This window comes from Haplochromis burtoni, unplaced genomic scaffold (genome assembly GCF_018398535.1).
Source record: "Haplochromis burtoni strain Fernald_Lab_line unplaced genomic scaffold, NCSU_Asbu1 Contig_127, whole genome shotgun sequence".
NCBI lineage: Eukaryota > Metazoa > Chordata > Actinopteri > Cichliformes > Cichlidae > Haplochromis > Haplochromis burtoni.
The window spans coordinates 749,645-766,734 of NW_024582488.1; the positions used below are offsets into that span (position 1 = coordinate 749,645).

General features: G+C 41.2%; 2 protein-coding genes across 4 annotated transcripts in view; one reads left to right on the forward strand and one right to left on the reverse strand.

Annotated features, from left to right (window-relative positions):
- The window catches only part of ttc38 (tetratricopeptide repeat domain 38), a 70,585-nt gene that overhangs the window by 41,772 nt on the left and 11,723 nt on the right, over positions 1-17,090 (reverse strand). Inside the window, exon 14 of one of the 2 annotated variants that reach the window (XM_005930350.3) lies at positions 11,693-16,913. The exons of the other annotated variant lie outside the window; for it this stretch is intronic. Within the exon in view, the coding sequence (XP_005930412.1) occupies positions 16,826-16,913 (88 nt within the window). The 3' untranslated portion in view covers positions 11,693-16,825. Of the gene's footprint in view, positions 1-11,692; positions 16,914-17,090 lie in introns of those variants that run through there. 2 annotated transcript variants of the gene reach the window in all.
- tspan33b (tetraspanin 33b) lies at positions 2,032-15,053 on the forward strand. 2 transcript variants are annotated; one of them, XM_005930349.3, is made up of 8 exons: positions 2,151-2,385; positions 5,974-6,031; positions 6,446-6,573; positions 6,728-6,802; positions 9,378-9,473; positions 9,838-9,966; positions 13,137-13,298; positions 14,923-15,053. In XM_005930349.3, exons 1-8 carry the CDS (start codon positions 2,290-2,292, stop codon positions 14,989-14,991), a joined length of 813 nt encoding a protein of 270 aa, XP_005930411.1. In that variant the 5' UTR covers positions 2,151-2,289; the 3' UTR covers positions 14,992-15,053. The 2 variants fall into 2 exon arrangements, with proteins under 2 accessions (XP_042080015.1, XP_005930411.1); XM_042224081.1 differs by lacking the exons at positions 13,137-13,298; positions 14,923-15,053 and having other exon boundaries at positions 2,032-2,385; positions 9,378-9,933.

A 17,090-nucleotide genomic window follows, 5' to 3' on the forward strand; every position in this document is an offset into this window, starting at 1 on the left:
ACATGTCAAGTTCAAACCGTGAATCAAAATGGGGAAGAAAGGTGATTTAAGTGACTTTGCTTTTAAGACAGCTTGTCTGAGTATTTCAGAAACCGTTGATCTTGTGGGATTTTCCCACACAACCACCTTCAGAGTTTGCAAAGATGGTCTGAGAAAGAGAAAATATCCAGTGAGCGTAGCTAGACTACTTCAAGCTAAGAGGAAGGCAACAGGAAAGGAAGTCAAATAACCACTTGTTACAAGCAGGCTATGGAAAAGTTCATCTCTGAAAGCACAGCACATAAACCCTTGGAGCAGATGGACTACACCAACAGAAGACCACACCGGTTGCAACTCAAGTCAAGCTGAGGCTCACATGGGTTCACCCAAACTGGGCAACAGAAAAAAGTTGCCTGGTTTAATGAGTCTGGATGAGAATGTCCGAATTTGGCATGAACTACATGATGACATCAATCTAGCCCAGTGTTTCCAACCACTGTGCCACGAGAAATGACCAGGTGTGCCGTGGAAGATTACCTGGTTCCACCTGATTAGTACTCCAGGCGATCGGTGTGAGTAATGGGCAGAACAATTACATTATCTATCGATTACATTAAATGGGTTGCCAACTGCCAGTAAAACAGAAGAAGACGAAGAAGAAATTACATAGCAATACATAAATATTTGAAAAATAAAAGTAGTCACTCTGACCCAGGCCCTGGGGAAAATTCCGACCCAGATGAAATGCCAGAAGAAAGCAAAAAAGGTATACTGGGGACAAACCGAGCCAACTCCACTATGCCTGCTGTGCGGGAAAAACTTATCAATGTGCTTTTTGTGACATTTTTGTTTGGTGGTGTGCTGTGTGATTGTTCTAATGTGAAGTAGGTGCTGTGGCTCCAAAAGTTTGGGAAACACTGATCTAGTTTACCTTGTATCAGTGGTGACATAAGGGTTTGCCCCATGTACCTCCAGGATGTGGTGGAGTGATTCAGCAACTGTGTGATGCGAAATTGCTGCAACCAAAATCTGAGGAATGTTTCCAGCAATTTTCTGAATCCATTCCACAAAGATTTGAGGCCGTTCTGAAGGCAAAAAGGGTCCAACCCTGCTAATGAGGTGTAAGTGTATGGTGATGGCATGTCACATACAAAAAAAATGTGATGATTCATGACACAATTTTCAGAGCATAGTGCCATCTTACCAAAAACTCTAATATATTGATTGGAGCCAATCACAGGAAGATCCACCATACTTCTAATTTCTGTGTTCAAACAAAGCTCGAGGTGTCTGCACAGCTCAGGACATCACTATGGTATCACCCATCTGTATCATCTCTCTTTTCATATCACTCCCAGTTGGAATCCATAGATTCCATTAGCACTACCAAAGGTAAAGTAAAAATGTTGCATAATTACAGAGTGCAACCTCCTCCCAGTTAAGGTTCTGTTCAACTAAAATCTGATTTGTATTCAATCTAGAAAAAAAAGGTGAAACTCATTAAATACGAGTCTCTGGCAAGTCACTGAGTTACTGAGGGATCTGGTGTCCAGTGATGATGTAACACATTAACTTTATAGTTACGTTTTTGTGCTTCCGGTCATTCTGACAGATGATCCTTCATCACCAGTCAATAATCAGCTTTAGTCTTTCAATCTATATCTCTTCACAGAGTTTGTGGCTTGACTTCTTTCTTTCTTTTTAACTTCTTTATTGGTTTGAATGTTATTTACTCAAAGTTTGGCAGATTCAATCTAAAGCACACTGGAGACATCACAGCAAAAGGCAATGTCATGTAACTACATTAGATGTTCCTCCTCTCAAAAATGTCATTGTCCAGCCTCTGTCAACCGTCCTTCTGCTTTATTCACTGGAACAGTAATCTGAATCTGTAATCTGCAGACTAGAACATGAAACTTTCACAAGCAATAAACATTAATACAGAAAGACGAGTGCACTGCGTTTGTGCGATGTGGAATCTAGGCCCTTTGACATAATGGCGAGAGGAGACAGAATGCACAGGGGTAAACTAAAGGCAGCTTGTAGGCCATTCAGCTGCTGTCAGCTAGAGATATTTTTTGTGCAATCTGACCCATCAGCCTACATGGACAGTTCTGGGTCTCACCAGCACGGTGAGGCGGCGTCACAAATCCATGCCCCCCTTTTTTTTAAGCCACCCCAACACCAGCACAGCTTGCAACCCACCCGCTTCTCACAGATTCACATGGCGCCTGCAGATCTGCTGGGTGGGGCAGGAACTGGGGACTGTTTACAAGTGAAACTCGCTGTAGCTTTACACCTCAATAAATAATGGACCGGAAACTGAATCTGGACCGAGCTGAGACATTCTCCTTTGTCAACCCGTGGATCAGATACTTTCTCTTCTTCTTCAGCTTCTTATTTTGGGTGAGTAGAGTTGCAACGATAAAAGTGTTGTGCCGTCCCGGCAGACAATATACTCTAAATATTTTGGAGAATGCAAATCACCAGCAATCAGAGAGCTTTCAAAGAAGACAGATCTGCTACAAAGAAAAACCAAAAAGTATATAAATAATAAATGGAGAAAAGAAATTCAGCTATTATCGGGAGTTAAAAACAGCAGGAGCACCCAGCCTCCATGCTGCTACCTATTTCACGTTTAGTACAGTTACACATGAGAACTTTGATTGCCTGTATACATCACTGCAGCAATGCATTCGTAACAAATAAATCGAGTACTGACTCATACTAAACCATAAAACACCATGTAAGCACACTAGTACTCTGTAAATGAATTCTACTTGGAAGCTGTTTCTGAATGTAATAACTGCTGCATCATTTCACAGTATGGTTGCACAAATGCAGAGTCCACAGTTACAGTGCTGTGAAAAAGTATTTGCCCTTCCCGGTTTCTCATTTGTCTCATTTATAAATTTCAGCTCATGTAACAAATTTTAATATTACAAAGATTGTCCAAATGAATGCAGTTTCGTAAATGATGCTTTCGTTTATCAAGGAAGGAAAGAAAAGCTATCCAATCCTACCCGGTGCTGTGTGAAAAAGTAATTGCCCCCTCAACCTAATAAGTGGTTGTGTCACTCTTGGCAGCAAGAACTGCAATCAAGCGTTTGTGATGACTGGTATTTAGTCTTTCGCATCGCTGTGGAAAAATTCTGGCCCACTCTTGTTTGCAGAATAGTTTTAATGAAGTCTCATTGGAGGGTTTTCAAGCATGAATGGCCTTGTTGAAGGTCACGCCAAAGTATCTCAACCTGATCTGAGTTCGGACTTTGAATAGGCCACTCGAAACCTTCAGTTTGTTTTGCTTTTTTGAGCCATTCAGAGGTGTACTCGCTGGTGTGTTTGGATCATTGTCCTGCTGGATTGCCCAAGTGTCCTTAAACTTCAGGGCATGAGCTGATGGATGGACGTTTACAGGCTCCCAGACAATCATATTACTATTTGTATGAAATGTTGTGTTTGTTTTAAGCCAAACATTCCACCAAGTTTAACTTTTTTCTTGTCAGTCTTCAGTATATTTTCCCAAAAGTCTTTGGGATCATCAACATGTTACTGTTTGGGTTTTTTTGGCAAATTTGAGCCTCTGTGTTCTTTTCGGTCAGCAGTGTTTTCGCCTTGTAACTCTCCCATAGATGCCATTTTCGACATCAGTTTCTTTCTTATTGTTGAATCGTGAGCACTGACTTTAGCTGAGACAGGTGAGGCCTGCAGTTCTTTAGATGTTGTCCCAGGTTCTTTGGTGACCTGGTGGACGAGTCGTTGATGTGCTCGATGTGTTGGTGAAACAGAAAATAAATTGGTTGATATATTTGAACGATATTCTTAATGGTAGATAAACTGTTACATTTCAGGCAGTATAGTGGATACATAACTGCATAAATGTGTGAGCACGCTGATGTTAATGGATGCTTATATGTTTTTTGCTCACTAGCTCAGGAGATGATCTGACCCAGTCACAATTCAGCCCCTGTCAGTCGCTCACACCATCACACCTTCCATTTCTCCCGTATTCAAGGACAGGTGCCCTAAATCGCTTATTTTCTAACAGATGTCAGGCATGCATGCACTGCTGATATGACATAATCATTATGCGTTTTTTGTAAGTCTTACATTATACACGCTCCTCTACTGTGGCTGTTAGTGTAACAAAAAGACAACAAGACAACTGGGAAATGATAGAATGATAGAAAGGTACAGCGGATACACTGAAGCAGCCATTAAAGCACCGCGTCCTCCATGAGCAGTTGCTTTCGCACAAAAACACACACTATTAAAATAGAGCTGTTTGGCTCACTTACTTTCCCAGCACATTACAAGTCGAGCACACAGATCACATCTCTAACTCTGCTAACTCCCTACACCTCCATTACATCCCTGTTCATCCAATCCTCCACAAAAACAGCAGGGGGGCAAACACTGTACTGTGCTCCTACTGTGTTTAGAGCCAATCAGCAATAACTGCACCCGCAGCAGCCTCATACCCCAGCCCGTGTTGACTTTGTTTATCAGACATGGGCTCAGGAGCGAACACTGCAGCCCTAATCCATCAGGCCTTTGTCCCCCCGTCCCCGTGGCTCAGTTGAGCTGGCTTTCACCTCCACACAAAATCCTCTGGGAGAAGTCTGATTCATCCCTTTGAAAAGCCTGAAAAACAGAGCTGGAATACATTCACTGTGTAAGTGTGTCTCCTGTTGCAAATGCCACCCTCATTCACAAAAGGCACAGTCAGTGGAAAACTGACAAAAGGAGCTGCAGGTGCGCACACTCCTACACGTCAGAAAATACCCCTTAAAAATGTACAATGGTACTTCCAAAGAAAATAGGCGCTATCCACGTTTTGTGTTTTGGCAGCTTTTCTCTTGTCAAGGTAGATTATTGATTCAAAAAGTAGTACCATATCCTGTCATGCAATAATTTACATCTCCAGAGCACAAAACACCGGTTTGGCATGAAGGCTGGCCAAGGAAAAATTATACCTCTTTCAAGGAAAATTACACCTCTAGAGATCCAATACAGGCTTCTGAGACGGAAACAAATCTGTGTTTATAAAGGCTGAACAAAATGCATCCTTTATACACAAAAGCAAACACGCACAAATTAGTAATCAGGAGAATGTCTGTGAATTCGGAGGCTGGAAATGGAAGCCAGGACCGCACAGATTGTTATTCAAGGTGAGAAAAGCAATCACAGAGAGAAGGGAAATTAATGTTGACAATGCAATCAACGGGAAGCGTTAATTCCACCTGTTTTCCACTCACTTGGCTCCTTTAATACGTCGATTCTATTTGGGTGAACTCACCTCTTCAGCAGTTCACAACACGTTCGGGTAACACTGTTTAAAAGAAGCGCACGCACACACATCACAGTCAAGAACTAAGTGACGTTAGGGTGGATAATAAAAACAATTCTCTAACCAAGGTCGAGTTCTTCTCGCAGTTCTATAAATCCTGATAAAAACTGGAGAGAGCATTTTTCAGTTCTGGAGGATTTCCATCGCAGTCACAGGCGGACTGAGTCTGATTTCTGTTGCGAGGTTCCACATTAAACAGAGGTCCATATGTTATTATTTTTTTTCCCTGTTGATATCCATCTGTCCGTTTACCGCCAACACATAAACTAGTGATGCAGTTACCATGGCAACGGGTGCTCTGCCTACTCAGCACCTGAGGAAAAAGCTTATCATCACTAATCTAATCACACCTGTCCTGCAAACAAAAGTCCGAGGCGGCACCCTGGAAGGAACATGTTTCCTTTCAACAACTTTTCAAACATCCAAATAAAGACTCAACCTGGATAAATTACAAACACACTGCATTTTCTGGGCTTTGCTATTGCTAATTAATTACCAGCTTAGAAGTATCTGGTGTTTAATTTCCCAAGCAGAATACGAAGGACAGACAGCAAACGCGATAGAGGAGAATTACTTGCTTTCTTTGCTGGTGAAAAATAAATAAAAATTGCTGGTAATAATAAAATCATCTCCTTTTTTTCCAGGTTTTCTCCCTGTTGATTGTTGCAATTGGTGTGTATGCTAAAGTCCAGAAGGCCACAGGTACGCAAGACGACACTTTTCGCTCACACCTCCTAAACTCCAAAGTGAATTAAAGACCAGCGATAAACCGTCCCTCATAAAAGAGGTGCAGGAATGAGGTGGCACTCTCCTTGGGATCGTAAACTGTTTAGCTTTCCTGGCACAAAGCAAATGTGTGTCAGGCTTTCGCCTTCATTTTACCTGGTGTCTTTAATGTTGTAATTACTATGAGAGATATATATATATAGTTGAGAGACAACCAAAATTTTTTTACCTGTGTTCATTGTGCACAACCCCACAATAGATCATTAGCTGCTAGCGTAGGAAGGGATGCTGCAAAGACAGGGAAACAAGGTACATGATGGAATTATTTAAATCAAAATCAGGTATTGGGGTTGGAAACAAACAGAGGCTGTTTTCCCGTCTTTCTGCCAGACACGGTGAGGGACACGTTCCTGATCGACCCGGCTGTCATCTTAATCGTGGTGGGGGTGGTCATGTTCTTCATCACTTTCTGTGGCTGTATCGGAGCTCTCAGAGAGAACATTCGCCTCCTCAAGACAGTAATAGACCTCACAGACACATTACAAATACTGGCACAGTGTTTTGCTTCCATCTAATCCAAAGCCAAGTCTCACATCTTATGTGTAACAACTAATCTGTCCTTTAAGATGATATTAGTCACAGCCTTTTAATATTTTTGTCTTTACTCCCTAGTTCTCCTTCAGCCTCACACTGGTCTTCCTCACCCAGCTGGCCATAGCGATTCTGGGCTTCTTTTACTCCGATCAGGTATCTGAATCTTTACAGACTGTTCTGTGCGCTGGCTCAGTTATTCTACGAGGCCATTTAAGGCCACATTCAGGCTCCAGTGATAACAATGAGCACTATTGATTTATGGTGTCATTTCCCGGCTTTTGGACATTCTGTACATTTGTAAACTGCAGTATATGCAACTTAATAAGGCAGACATCTGATCCCACAGATGGGCCAGCTTAGCCCACAGGGGAAATGTCTTGTTAATGTCTGTGCTGCGCCGCATACACAGGAAACAGAACGGCGTATACGCCAGCTTCCAGTGAGAATCAGTGTTTGTGTCACTCTCTATAAATCCTCCAAATGACTCAGGCTTGTTCTATAGACTGACAGAAAATACGCGAGAACTTTCTCTCTGTATTACAATGTGATTTGAAGTGACTGGATATAAAAACTATTTGGGTTTATTGTGGCAAAGTTTTGAATGCTAGTGGCAATAACGGCAACGACAGCATTGTGTTCAGTGAGCTAATTGTTGGCACCTGGGGACAATGGAAAGAAGCAAGAGTGTGCTTCCAGGCAAACTCATAAACTTTAACGTACTACCTCTCTATGTATATGAATAAATAATGGTGCCAGTAGCAGTACCAGTACCTTTGACCACTGGAGTTAAAGTTTTATTGAGCTCGCTGACATGTTTGGTCTTTGCATTGATGCGTTTGTTTTGCAGTTATTCCCACAGACCACAGCTTTTATTGATTTCAGAATTAAGTCAACCTGACTAAATAGTCTCATTCGCAGCCTGTCTCCTGCCTCTCTAATTGATACAATTAGAACAATTTAAAACAAAAAAAGAATTTTAACGATTGTTTTTTATTATACATTAATAATAAGTTTAATTCCAGGTCTAGATACATTAAAAATGTCTGTTTTTGTGACCATAGGTGATCTAGTCTGTGGCTGCATGAATGTACATATGTACTACAGTACTATATCTCAGCCTATATCTTATACTTATATGACCCAAGTGATTGGTTTGGAGACTACAGGGATGAGAAGGATCCCCCTCCACTTATCCCCTTCACTAACATCCCATTAGGGCTCCACCGAGAATAAAAAACACAACAGCCAGCAGTGGCAGCACTCGCTGTCATCAGTGGCGGGGATCCTGGTGCCTGATGATACCTCTCCTCTCCCTTGTGTTCTCTGTCAGCACTCAGACTGCCTGCTGCTAAACAGAGTAGTTTAACAACCCTCCCAGCATCCTTCCTCGCTAAATGATTCAAATGCTTCGGCACTTCAAAGTGGAACCAAATGTTCCATTTCAACAGATCCCTTGAAGGAGACTTTGCCGCTAATGACACACTGTGACGGTAGCCTCCAAAGCCCACGAGCAAACTGCACCACGTGGGAACAGAAACAGGGGAAGGCACAGGGTGAGCGTAAGGAACATTGTAAAAATCCTAACACAAATTAACAAAACTACTTCAGGATAACATTTTGGGCTATTTTGACAGTGCTCACAGTATTTATCAACATAACCTGTTCTAACGTAGTTTGTAATGCGAACAATTCGCAAAGCCTTTAGCAAAGCATTCAGAGAAGTTTGTTTTAATGAGAATTTAAAGTTCAGTGGCTCATTATCATACAGTGCTCCTATTAGCATATATTACATCTGAACTCAGCCTGTATAACCATGGCCCTCTTTGTTCTCAGCGTCTTAAAAGGTGGAAGAATAGCAAAAACAAATATTAACAATGCAAGCCCTCGTTAATACTCTGAAAATGAAAATAATCTTATAGACAATGAAAGTTAAAGTAACAAGCAGGACAAAATTTCACCGTCTGAATCAGCCTCGTTCAGTTTCAAATGCTCATTACTGATAACTCAGTCAAATAACGTATTCATATATCATCTAGGTTTTGTTTATTCAGCTCGAGAGGAGCTGATGAAAATCGACACATTATAATAACAAATGGCTAAGTTCAAGTAATTATCTACTATAATGTAGAACCTGCATATGTGCTTTGTGTTTGGTATGCGCTTCATGTATAGTTCTCACAGGCACAAATGGTTTTATTATTCTGTATGCTGTACTTCCTGCTCTGCTGCCGCCTGGTTTACGTGCATCCCGCGGGACGCTTTACAATGTAAACAGGACGATGCTGTGTTGCCTCCAAACCCATGTGTTAATATTTGTTTATTTTCAGAAAAAACTGAAGTGGCCTTTTATGGAAAAAAAAGTTCAATGCAACGTTGAACATGAATACCGTTTATGCAAATGGTGAAAAGTCCCACAAAAAGTCGATCAAATCTACAGCAAAGCCACCTGATTAACTATGAATAGGTGTCTGACAGCTCCCCAGAAACCGTTTTAGCTTGGATCTGAAATTATCCTCGACTTCATCATTTCAAGCTTCGTGGGGATTTTTCACTGCATCTGTTCAAAAGAGGGTTCACAAAAAGGTACTTTACAATCCGAGTAATTAACTGAGAGATCAGTTGTGTCAATGAGCACCTTAGCAGGCAAGTAACAAAGACATCTGCAGATAGTTTATTGTAAAACATGCTGTTATTCTGTGTATTCAATCAGCCTTTTCCTCTCTCTTAGGCACGGGATGCTTTGGGAAAGTTTGTAAAGAAAGCAATTGTGCACTACAGGGATGACCTGGATCTGCAGAACCTGATGGATTACATTCAAAAAGAGGTGCTCTCATTGGCCATTTCCACTGAGCCGGAGTGGCTCCTTTTGTCTGTAGAAGTCTTCAAACTGATCACAGATAGTTTATTGGATGCATCTGAGACTAAAGCAAGAAACCGCAGTTTGTTTTGTTTTTTTTGCCTTAGCGAGGGTTTCCACAGGAGGCTACATGCAACTTACAGTTCCTGTTCTCTGTGGGTCACCTCATGTGAAACTGCTCTTCCATCTGCACATGCTGGCACATTTATGAGTTTGGGTTTTCCCACGGGAGAAGCCCTGACTGGCAGGATGCCCAGTACAGACCAACACTATGTTTCTAAATATACACCCGATTTCACTTTTCACTCTTCATTTTTCTTTTTCCCCCCAGTTCAAGTGTTGTGGATGGAACAACTACACTGATTGGTCTTGGAACCTCTACTTTAATTGTACACATGACAACCCCAGCTCTGAGCGCTGTGGTGTGCCTTATTCCTGCTGTACTCCTGTTCCTGGGGAGGTCAGTCTTTCTCTGTTTAGCCTCTTAACATACACAACATGTACAAACTAACAGCGTGCCTTAAAAGAAACCTTAACACAAACTTTCATAATCTTAAGATGATGTATTATTAAGATTGTTGACCTCACAATTTCAGTCAGCATTTCAAATTTGTTCAGCGTTTTAAATCTTCTCTGTCATGCCGAATTCACTTGATTAAGCAACTGACAAATCAAACCTCCTTCACATTTATGATAAACAGAAACAAGAAAGGCAGAAAGATTGTGACATGAACAGAACAAGCAGCTGTATGATGATGAAACAGGCTCTTAACACTTTATTAACAGAGAAAAATAAATAAAACTGCTGAAAATTTAAAGTTACAAAAAAAATCTTGTATCTTGACTCAGCAGGGTCTTATGCAGGAGCTTGGTGAGTAGAACAGACTGTGGCAATAAAGGATAACACACGTAAAGCTACCCAGCCATGTCGACACAAGTGTGCGCCAGTCGTGTGTATTTCACATTCACCTCCACACATCTCTCTCTGAATGCAAGATATGTATGTGGCCAGTATTCAACAGGAGACAAAGTATGGCAGCTATGCATGTACGCCTGTAGTGATGAAGTGCTTTGAGAGACTGGTCTGTTAGCACATCAGGGCCGGTCTGCCTCCCACTCTGGACCCCCACCAATTTGCCTACAGGACAAACCGATCCACCGAGGACGCTATCACCATAGCGCTCCACACTGCGCTGAGTCACCCGGAGCACCGAGGAAGCTATGTGAGAATGCTCTTTCTGGACTTCAGCTCAGCATTCAATCATATCATCCCGGAGATCCTGGTCCAGAAACTGTCTCACCTGGGACTCTCCACCCCCATCTGCCTCTGGATCAAGGACTTCCTGACAAATAGACCACAGTCTGTCAGACTCGGCCCCCACCGGTCCAGCACCATCACACTCAGCACCGGGTCTCCACAAGGATGTGTTTTGAGTCCCCTCCTGTTTACGCTCTACACATCCGACTGCTCCCCTACCCATCTCTCAAACACCATCATAAAGTTCGCGGATGACACCACAGTGGTTGGACTCATCTCAAGGGGGGATGAGTCGGACTACAGAGATGAGGTCAACAGACTGACTGAGTGGTGTTCAGTTAACAACCTCCAACTGAACACCACGAAAACTAAAGAACTTATCTTGGACTTCAGGAAGGGCAGAGCAGACCCGGCCCCACTTTACATTCACGGGAACTGTGTGGAGAGGGTACACTCCATGAGGTTTCTGGGCGTGCAATCTCTGATGACCTCTCCTGGACTGCAAATACTAAAAAAGGCCCAGCAGCGTCTCCACTTTCTGAGAGTGCTCAGGAGGAACAACCTGGAGGAGAGGCTGCTGGTGACATTTTACAGAGCCACCATAGAGAGCATCCTAACGTACGGCATAACAACATGGTATGCAGGGTGCTCAGCTGCGGACAGGAAAGTACTGCAGAGGGTCATCAACACAGCCCAGAAGATCACTGGCTGCTCTCTGCCCAGCCTGGAGGTCACTGCAAACTCTCGGTACCTCAGCAGAGCTGGCAATATCATCAAGGACCACTCTCACCCCAGCAACCAACTGTTTGAACTATTACCGTCAGGCCGACGGTACAGGTCACATAAAACCAGGACAAACAGATTCAGGGATAGCTTCTTTCCCAGAGCTATCACCGTAGTAAATAAGCACAAAAACAACTGAACCTGCTTAGCTATACCATACTGTCACTGCCATTATATCAATGCTGCTATCCTGCATATATCGTACTTACTATTGTTTGAGTACTTGCGATTATTTTATTGTACTTTTTATATTTTACATTTATATTTATTATTTATCTTGCACCAAGGGAGTGGCACTCCAATTTCGTTGTACTCTGTACAATGACAATAAAGGCTATTCTATTTCTTCTAAACTTGGAGAATAGGACTTCCACGGGTCCCTGGAGTCTCCAGACAGTTTCATTCGATTAGAAGTGAGGCTTCTCTGTTAAGACATCAGACTGTCTTATCCAACAGAAGTGAGACTGTCAGCTGATGATGGGGATTCAAGACTTTCCACTGACAAGCTGGCATTAAGAGAGACCCAAAGAAAATTTGAAATCATCTATAAAATATACCCGATACTTTAGCTAATGGTCTGTGGATGCTGAATTATAGCCAGCACTGCCTGACTGTGACAACCTGCGTTGTTTTGACATGTACGCAAGTGTGTCCAAACTAAGAGGCTCTCAGTCGGGAGGTGGCAAGAACATGTCTGCATCTGCTTGTAAAAGCAGTTTTTGGTATTGCCTTCCTTTCCTTTAGGATTAGCTGTCATGCACAGAACTGGTCTCATAATGGCCAACCAGTTTCTCTTAAAAGGAATCTGCAAATTGATTGGTTGAGTACCTGAATGAGTCACTGCCAGGCAATTTCCATCTTAAAGAAAAAAGAAAAACAAACATGTTTAACATATTCCGATATGATCAACCTTACAGTAAATTTGCACAGATGATTCCAAATCAAAGTCTTCTTTCATGAAGGTTTTATGATATTTTGAGACTACTGAATCAACACTACAGCTATCTGCGTGCATGAGGATCCATGCTGTCATACAAACAGCATATATGTAAATGTCTGCATGAGCACAAACTTTGGATTCACAAATACACGCAAAAAAATCTCTGTACAGACGCAGCAGCACAGCTTGAAAACCACCACCGAGGAAAAAACATCTATCACACTATTGATTAAACATCATGCAACTCTGAAAACAGATCACAGCAACATTTTACAACATGGGGTAAAAATAAAATAACATTAAAACCAACTAAAAACGATTAATTAAACAGTTTGAGAGCTGCTGCTGTGCTGCGACCTGCTGGTAGTACCCTGTAACTGCATGGTTCCCTCAGGGATTAGGTAGCTTTTCTTTTCAGAGCCAGTGGGTTTTGCTTGTACTGCTCACATTATTTTCTTTCCTCTCAACAAACGTCACTCTTTCATTATTTCCAATTTACTTTCAATTCAAAGTAAAAACAAGCAATGTGAAACCAGCAGCATGAAAGCGACATCTGAACGTATTTAGAGTGCTTTAGGTTTATGTGCTTATCAATGTATCATGCACTCAGGGTTTCGTCTGTCTTTGCTTTTGTTCATCTGGCTTACAGGCAGTGATCAACACTATGTGCGGTTTTGGAGTTCAAACGCAAAACTTCATGGAGGCAAACAAGTCGATCTACCCAGTAGGCTGTGCAGACAAGGCAGTGATGTGGATCGAGTCTCATCTGCTGCTGGTGGGAGCTCTCGCCTTGGGTCTGGCCTTGCCTCAGGTAACCCAGTGTAGTAATTAGGCAACACAGGACTAGTAACTTGCCAAAAGGACTAGTTTCATCTTGAATAAGACTACAAACAAACAAGCCAATATAACTATTAATGAAAGTTTGCTGGATTCAGTGTGTAGCAATCAACATATTGACTGGAGACGCTCCCTCAAAGGCAAACTTCAAACTGGCGTTTTTGGATGTTGCTGCGAAAACAGTCCAAGCTTGACTTCAGCAATCAGAGCCATGCAGACTTTATACTCTCATACAAATCTCAATCTGAGAGCTTCCCACGGCCTTTTTTACAAGTTCAATATCGTCCTTGTAAAAAAATAAATAAATAAATTTTTTAAAAAAAGGATAAAACTTGGATTCTAGAGGAAACCAATAAGGAGTAGGGTTAATGTGAGGCCACTGTGCTTCAAGGGACTTGGAATGGTGTGTTCTACCTAGACAGCAATAACTAGGCACATTGGGACAATAAAATTTTAACTGCACATTATTCATTTATTACACTATCCTAGAATGAGTACAGGTTAATGTGCAACAGAGGTAGAGGGGTGTGTGTGATAATGTAATATGTCTAAGAGATGCTGACGACTCCCTGATTCTCACTGTGCAACGCACCACGATCCCCCAGCATTTCAGCTGCAGCAGACGGAAATCTAGAGAATCTGAAATGCCAGAATCTGAAAATAGACAGGCCTCCTCTTGAAGCTCTTCTTCCTCTTCTAAATCCCTCCCATGTTGTCCCATAAATATGTACCAAACATCTATGCTGACGCCTTCTATTGCAATGGCAGTTCTTTATACTACTTACCTGCTAAAATTTCCCATCATGAACTACATTTTTTAAAGCCTGAACAAATGGGTCAAGAGAAATGTATTCACACCAACACCACCTAAATTACAAAATGCTGACAGGATGTGTTACGGGGATGATTTTGTTTTGCCCCTCTACCAATGATGCTGAAAACACGCCTTGATAACTAAATAAAACCATTCAATACACATTAGGCAAACATGAAATCAAATTAGCACTTATAACGAGCTGCCTCTAAATAATTACTCCGTTTACTTATTAAAATGTTTCAGCTAATATTAAATGGCAATCTAGCAGAAGGTGTAGCTTTAGCACAGGATGTTTAAACTGATTTGTCTCATTCTCATCTGTACGCTAGGCTCTGCAGTGAATCTGAAGAGAAGCACAAATTACCCACAAGGCCCGACAGAGCAATTGCATTAGTTTTCTAATGCTTTGATGTGCCGTAAATCTGATGAAGTTCTCTTTTAAGTCTTGCATATCCTCTCAAAACACTTACTGACACTTACTTTGTCTGCATAACAAGCCACAGTGTTAATTATAGACTGCTGTTTAAAAGCTGTGTTTGCAACCCAATGGTTTGGTTCCTCTCTGTAAGAACACCTTATGATCGGCTTGACAGGTGCGTGCAAATGTGAGTACGCAATTATTTTAAGTGACTCGTTTGAGTCAGTCTCAACTAATTTGGGAACCTTTCTTCCCAGCGCCACATTGCAGCACCCTGCTAAGGGACCTTGAGATGCTCGGTACAGAACGTACAGTTACAGAGAGCCTCTTCTGTGATCTGAAGTGGCTGCTGTTGTCCTCTAGATTGCAGGAATTGTGCTGTCCCAGATCCTGATCTCTCAGATTCAAGATGAGATTACCTCAGTGTTGTGAGAGTACTACGACAGAGGGGAAGAAAACGAAAGAAAGGAACTTGCAGTACTCCACTCAGCTTCTCTGACATGTTCAAGGACATCTTTTCTACAGCTACTACTGCAATATCCGGGCATGTGATATTCTTAACATGTGGTTGCCTACAGGTATACAAGTGTGATGCACTTTAATGTATTATTTACAGTCAATTATATGCCAAGTGTATATATTATTAACCGGTTTTGAACATTGACGTCAAGATTTCATCTCTTTAAATGTGAAAAGTTTGCTTATAGAATTGAGTTAAAACATATGCATTTATTATTTTATGTTACTGTTTATCGATGAACATCAGCTCACATAAAGCAAGTCATTATGTGTCGTGTTTTAAAGGTCTGGAAACACAACATTCACACACTGCTCGCCTCCCTCACTCAGCTAACGGGAAAGAAAGAGTGAAGTAGTAAATCAAACAATTTCTGATCCTAAAGTCAAGGTAGGCGTAGCCACACCTCCACACAACCAGGCAAGAAGGTGTCACACTGGATTTTGTGCGAATGCAGCCAATATGCAGTGTACGTACTCGCCACTGTGGGCCATCTGTTCTGCAACCCTGTGTTGGTCAAACAGATACAGACCCTCAGCTGTCCATGAGAGACAGAGAGCAGAATGTGGGTAAAGCATTGTCCTCGTAGCTGTTTTTATAGCGCACCACCACACACTTCAAGTGTTTCATAAGTCACAACTGTGACGAATTTATTTTGCTCAAAGTCCAAAGATTGGTTTTTGTATATTATTTCTTCAACACCATTTATCATAGACATTGTCAGGCTATTGCTGATGTTACATACATGGATATAGATACATACATATAGATCAAAGTGTTTAGTATTAAATCAGTTATTTTTAAACTCTAATCAAAGAAATAAATGTTACATTTTTGATTTTTTTTTAATCAAAGGAAGCTCATTTTAAAATGTTACATCAATTTCAATATAACATTTTAGGTATTTGAAATTTCAAAATGCTATTTTTCCCCAAAAAAAACATTTTTCTCTTTCTTTAAATCTCACATTTTTATATATTTCAGCAGCATTATCACCACATTCCCACCTTTCAGTCGGGGTTCAGCCTTGTAGCACCAGTTCAACAGCTGCTACTCAATTTAGCCCAGTGGAAATCTTTTTACAACAATGTAAAAAACCATACCAAGCTGTACAGTAACTAAATAAATGAAAGGACTTAAGACGGTTTATAAAATGTACAACAGCATTAAACCAGCTAAACAGGGTTTGGGGGGGGGGGTGTTTATTGCTGAGCATCACAAGTCAAGATCCAGTGGCAGTAATATTAATCATCATTTAAAGCTCTGATGAGCTAAACAATCAATATAGAATATTTATAAAAGCAAATGTTAGTTTATTTGTTTAAATACAGAAAGTGAGAGAAGGTTCATTTAAAATAACATTGTTTTCAGTCTAGCTTCAGAGTGCACAGCGCCACCACTGTCATGTAATATAAGTAATAAAAGCTTTCATTAGAAAAATGGAAATACAATTATTTGGGGAATAAAATTAACAATTTTTGGAATGAATAAAATTAAATTTTTTTGCACATAAGTTATTGCAGAAATTTGAATAATTCAATTTTACATATTTTTTCATGTCAAACTAGCTTACAGCTGTGTATTAATTATTGAATACTTGGAGTCTATAGTAAGAAAGAACTTCAATGCGAACTACAATGAGATTTGCATGAAAGGTTTCCACTCTCTTAACACTCCAAGCTCTTGATAGTTAAATCTTTTAAACCCACAATGGTTGTTTTTTTTGTATGGGAACTGGTTTGTGCACCTCTAGTCCTGAAGTGCAAGAGCTTTCTGCATCAGACGATGGGTCAGAGGGGAGTTTGGCCTCACGGCATCGCGCTCTGCCAGAAGACATCTTGGGAAATTCAGCACAAGACAGTGCAAAGACATGAACACAGATTCAAAGAGACTGCAGGCTGAGAGGCTAAGCTGATCAATAATGAAAGTATAACATGCTGTACAGACATGGATGTCAGTTACATAATAGGAGCATGAAAGCAGCTCGTGCTCTGTATGCAGATGGAAAGCAGTT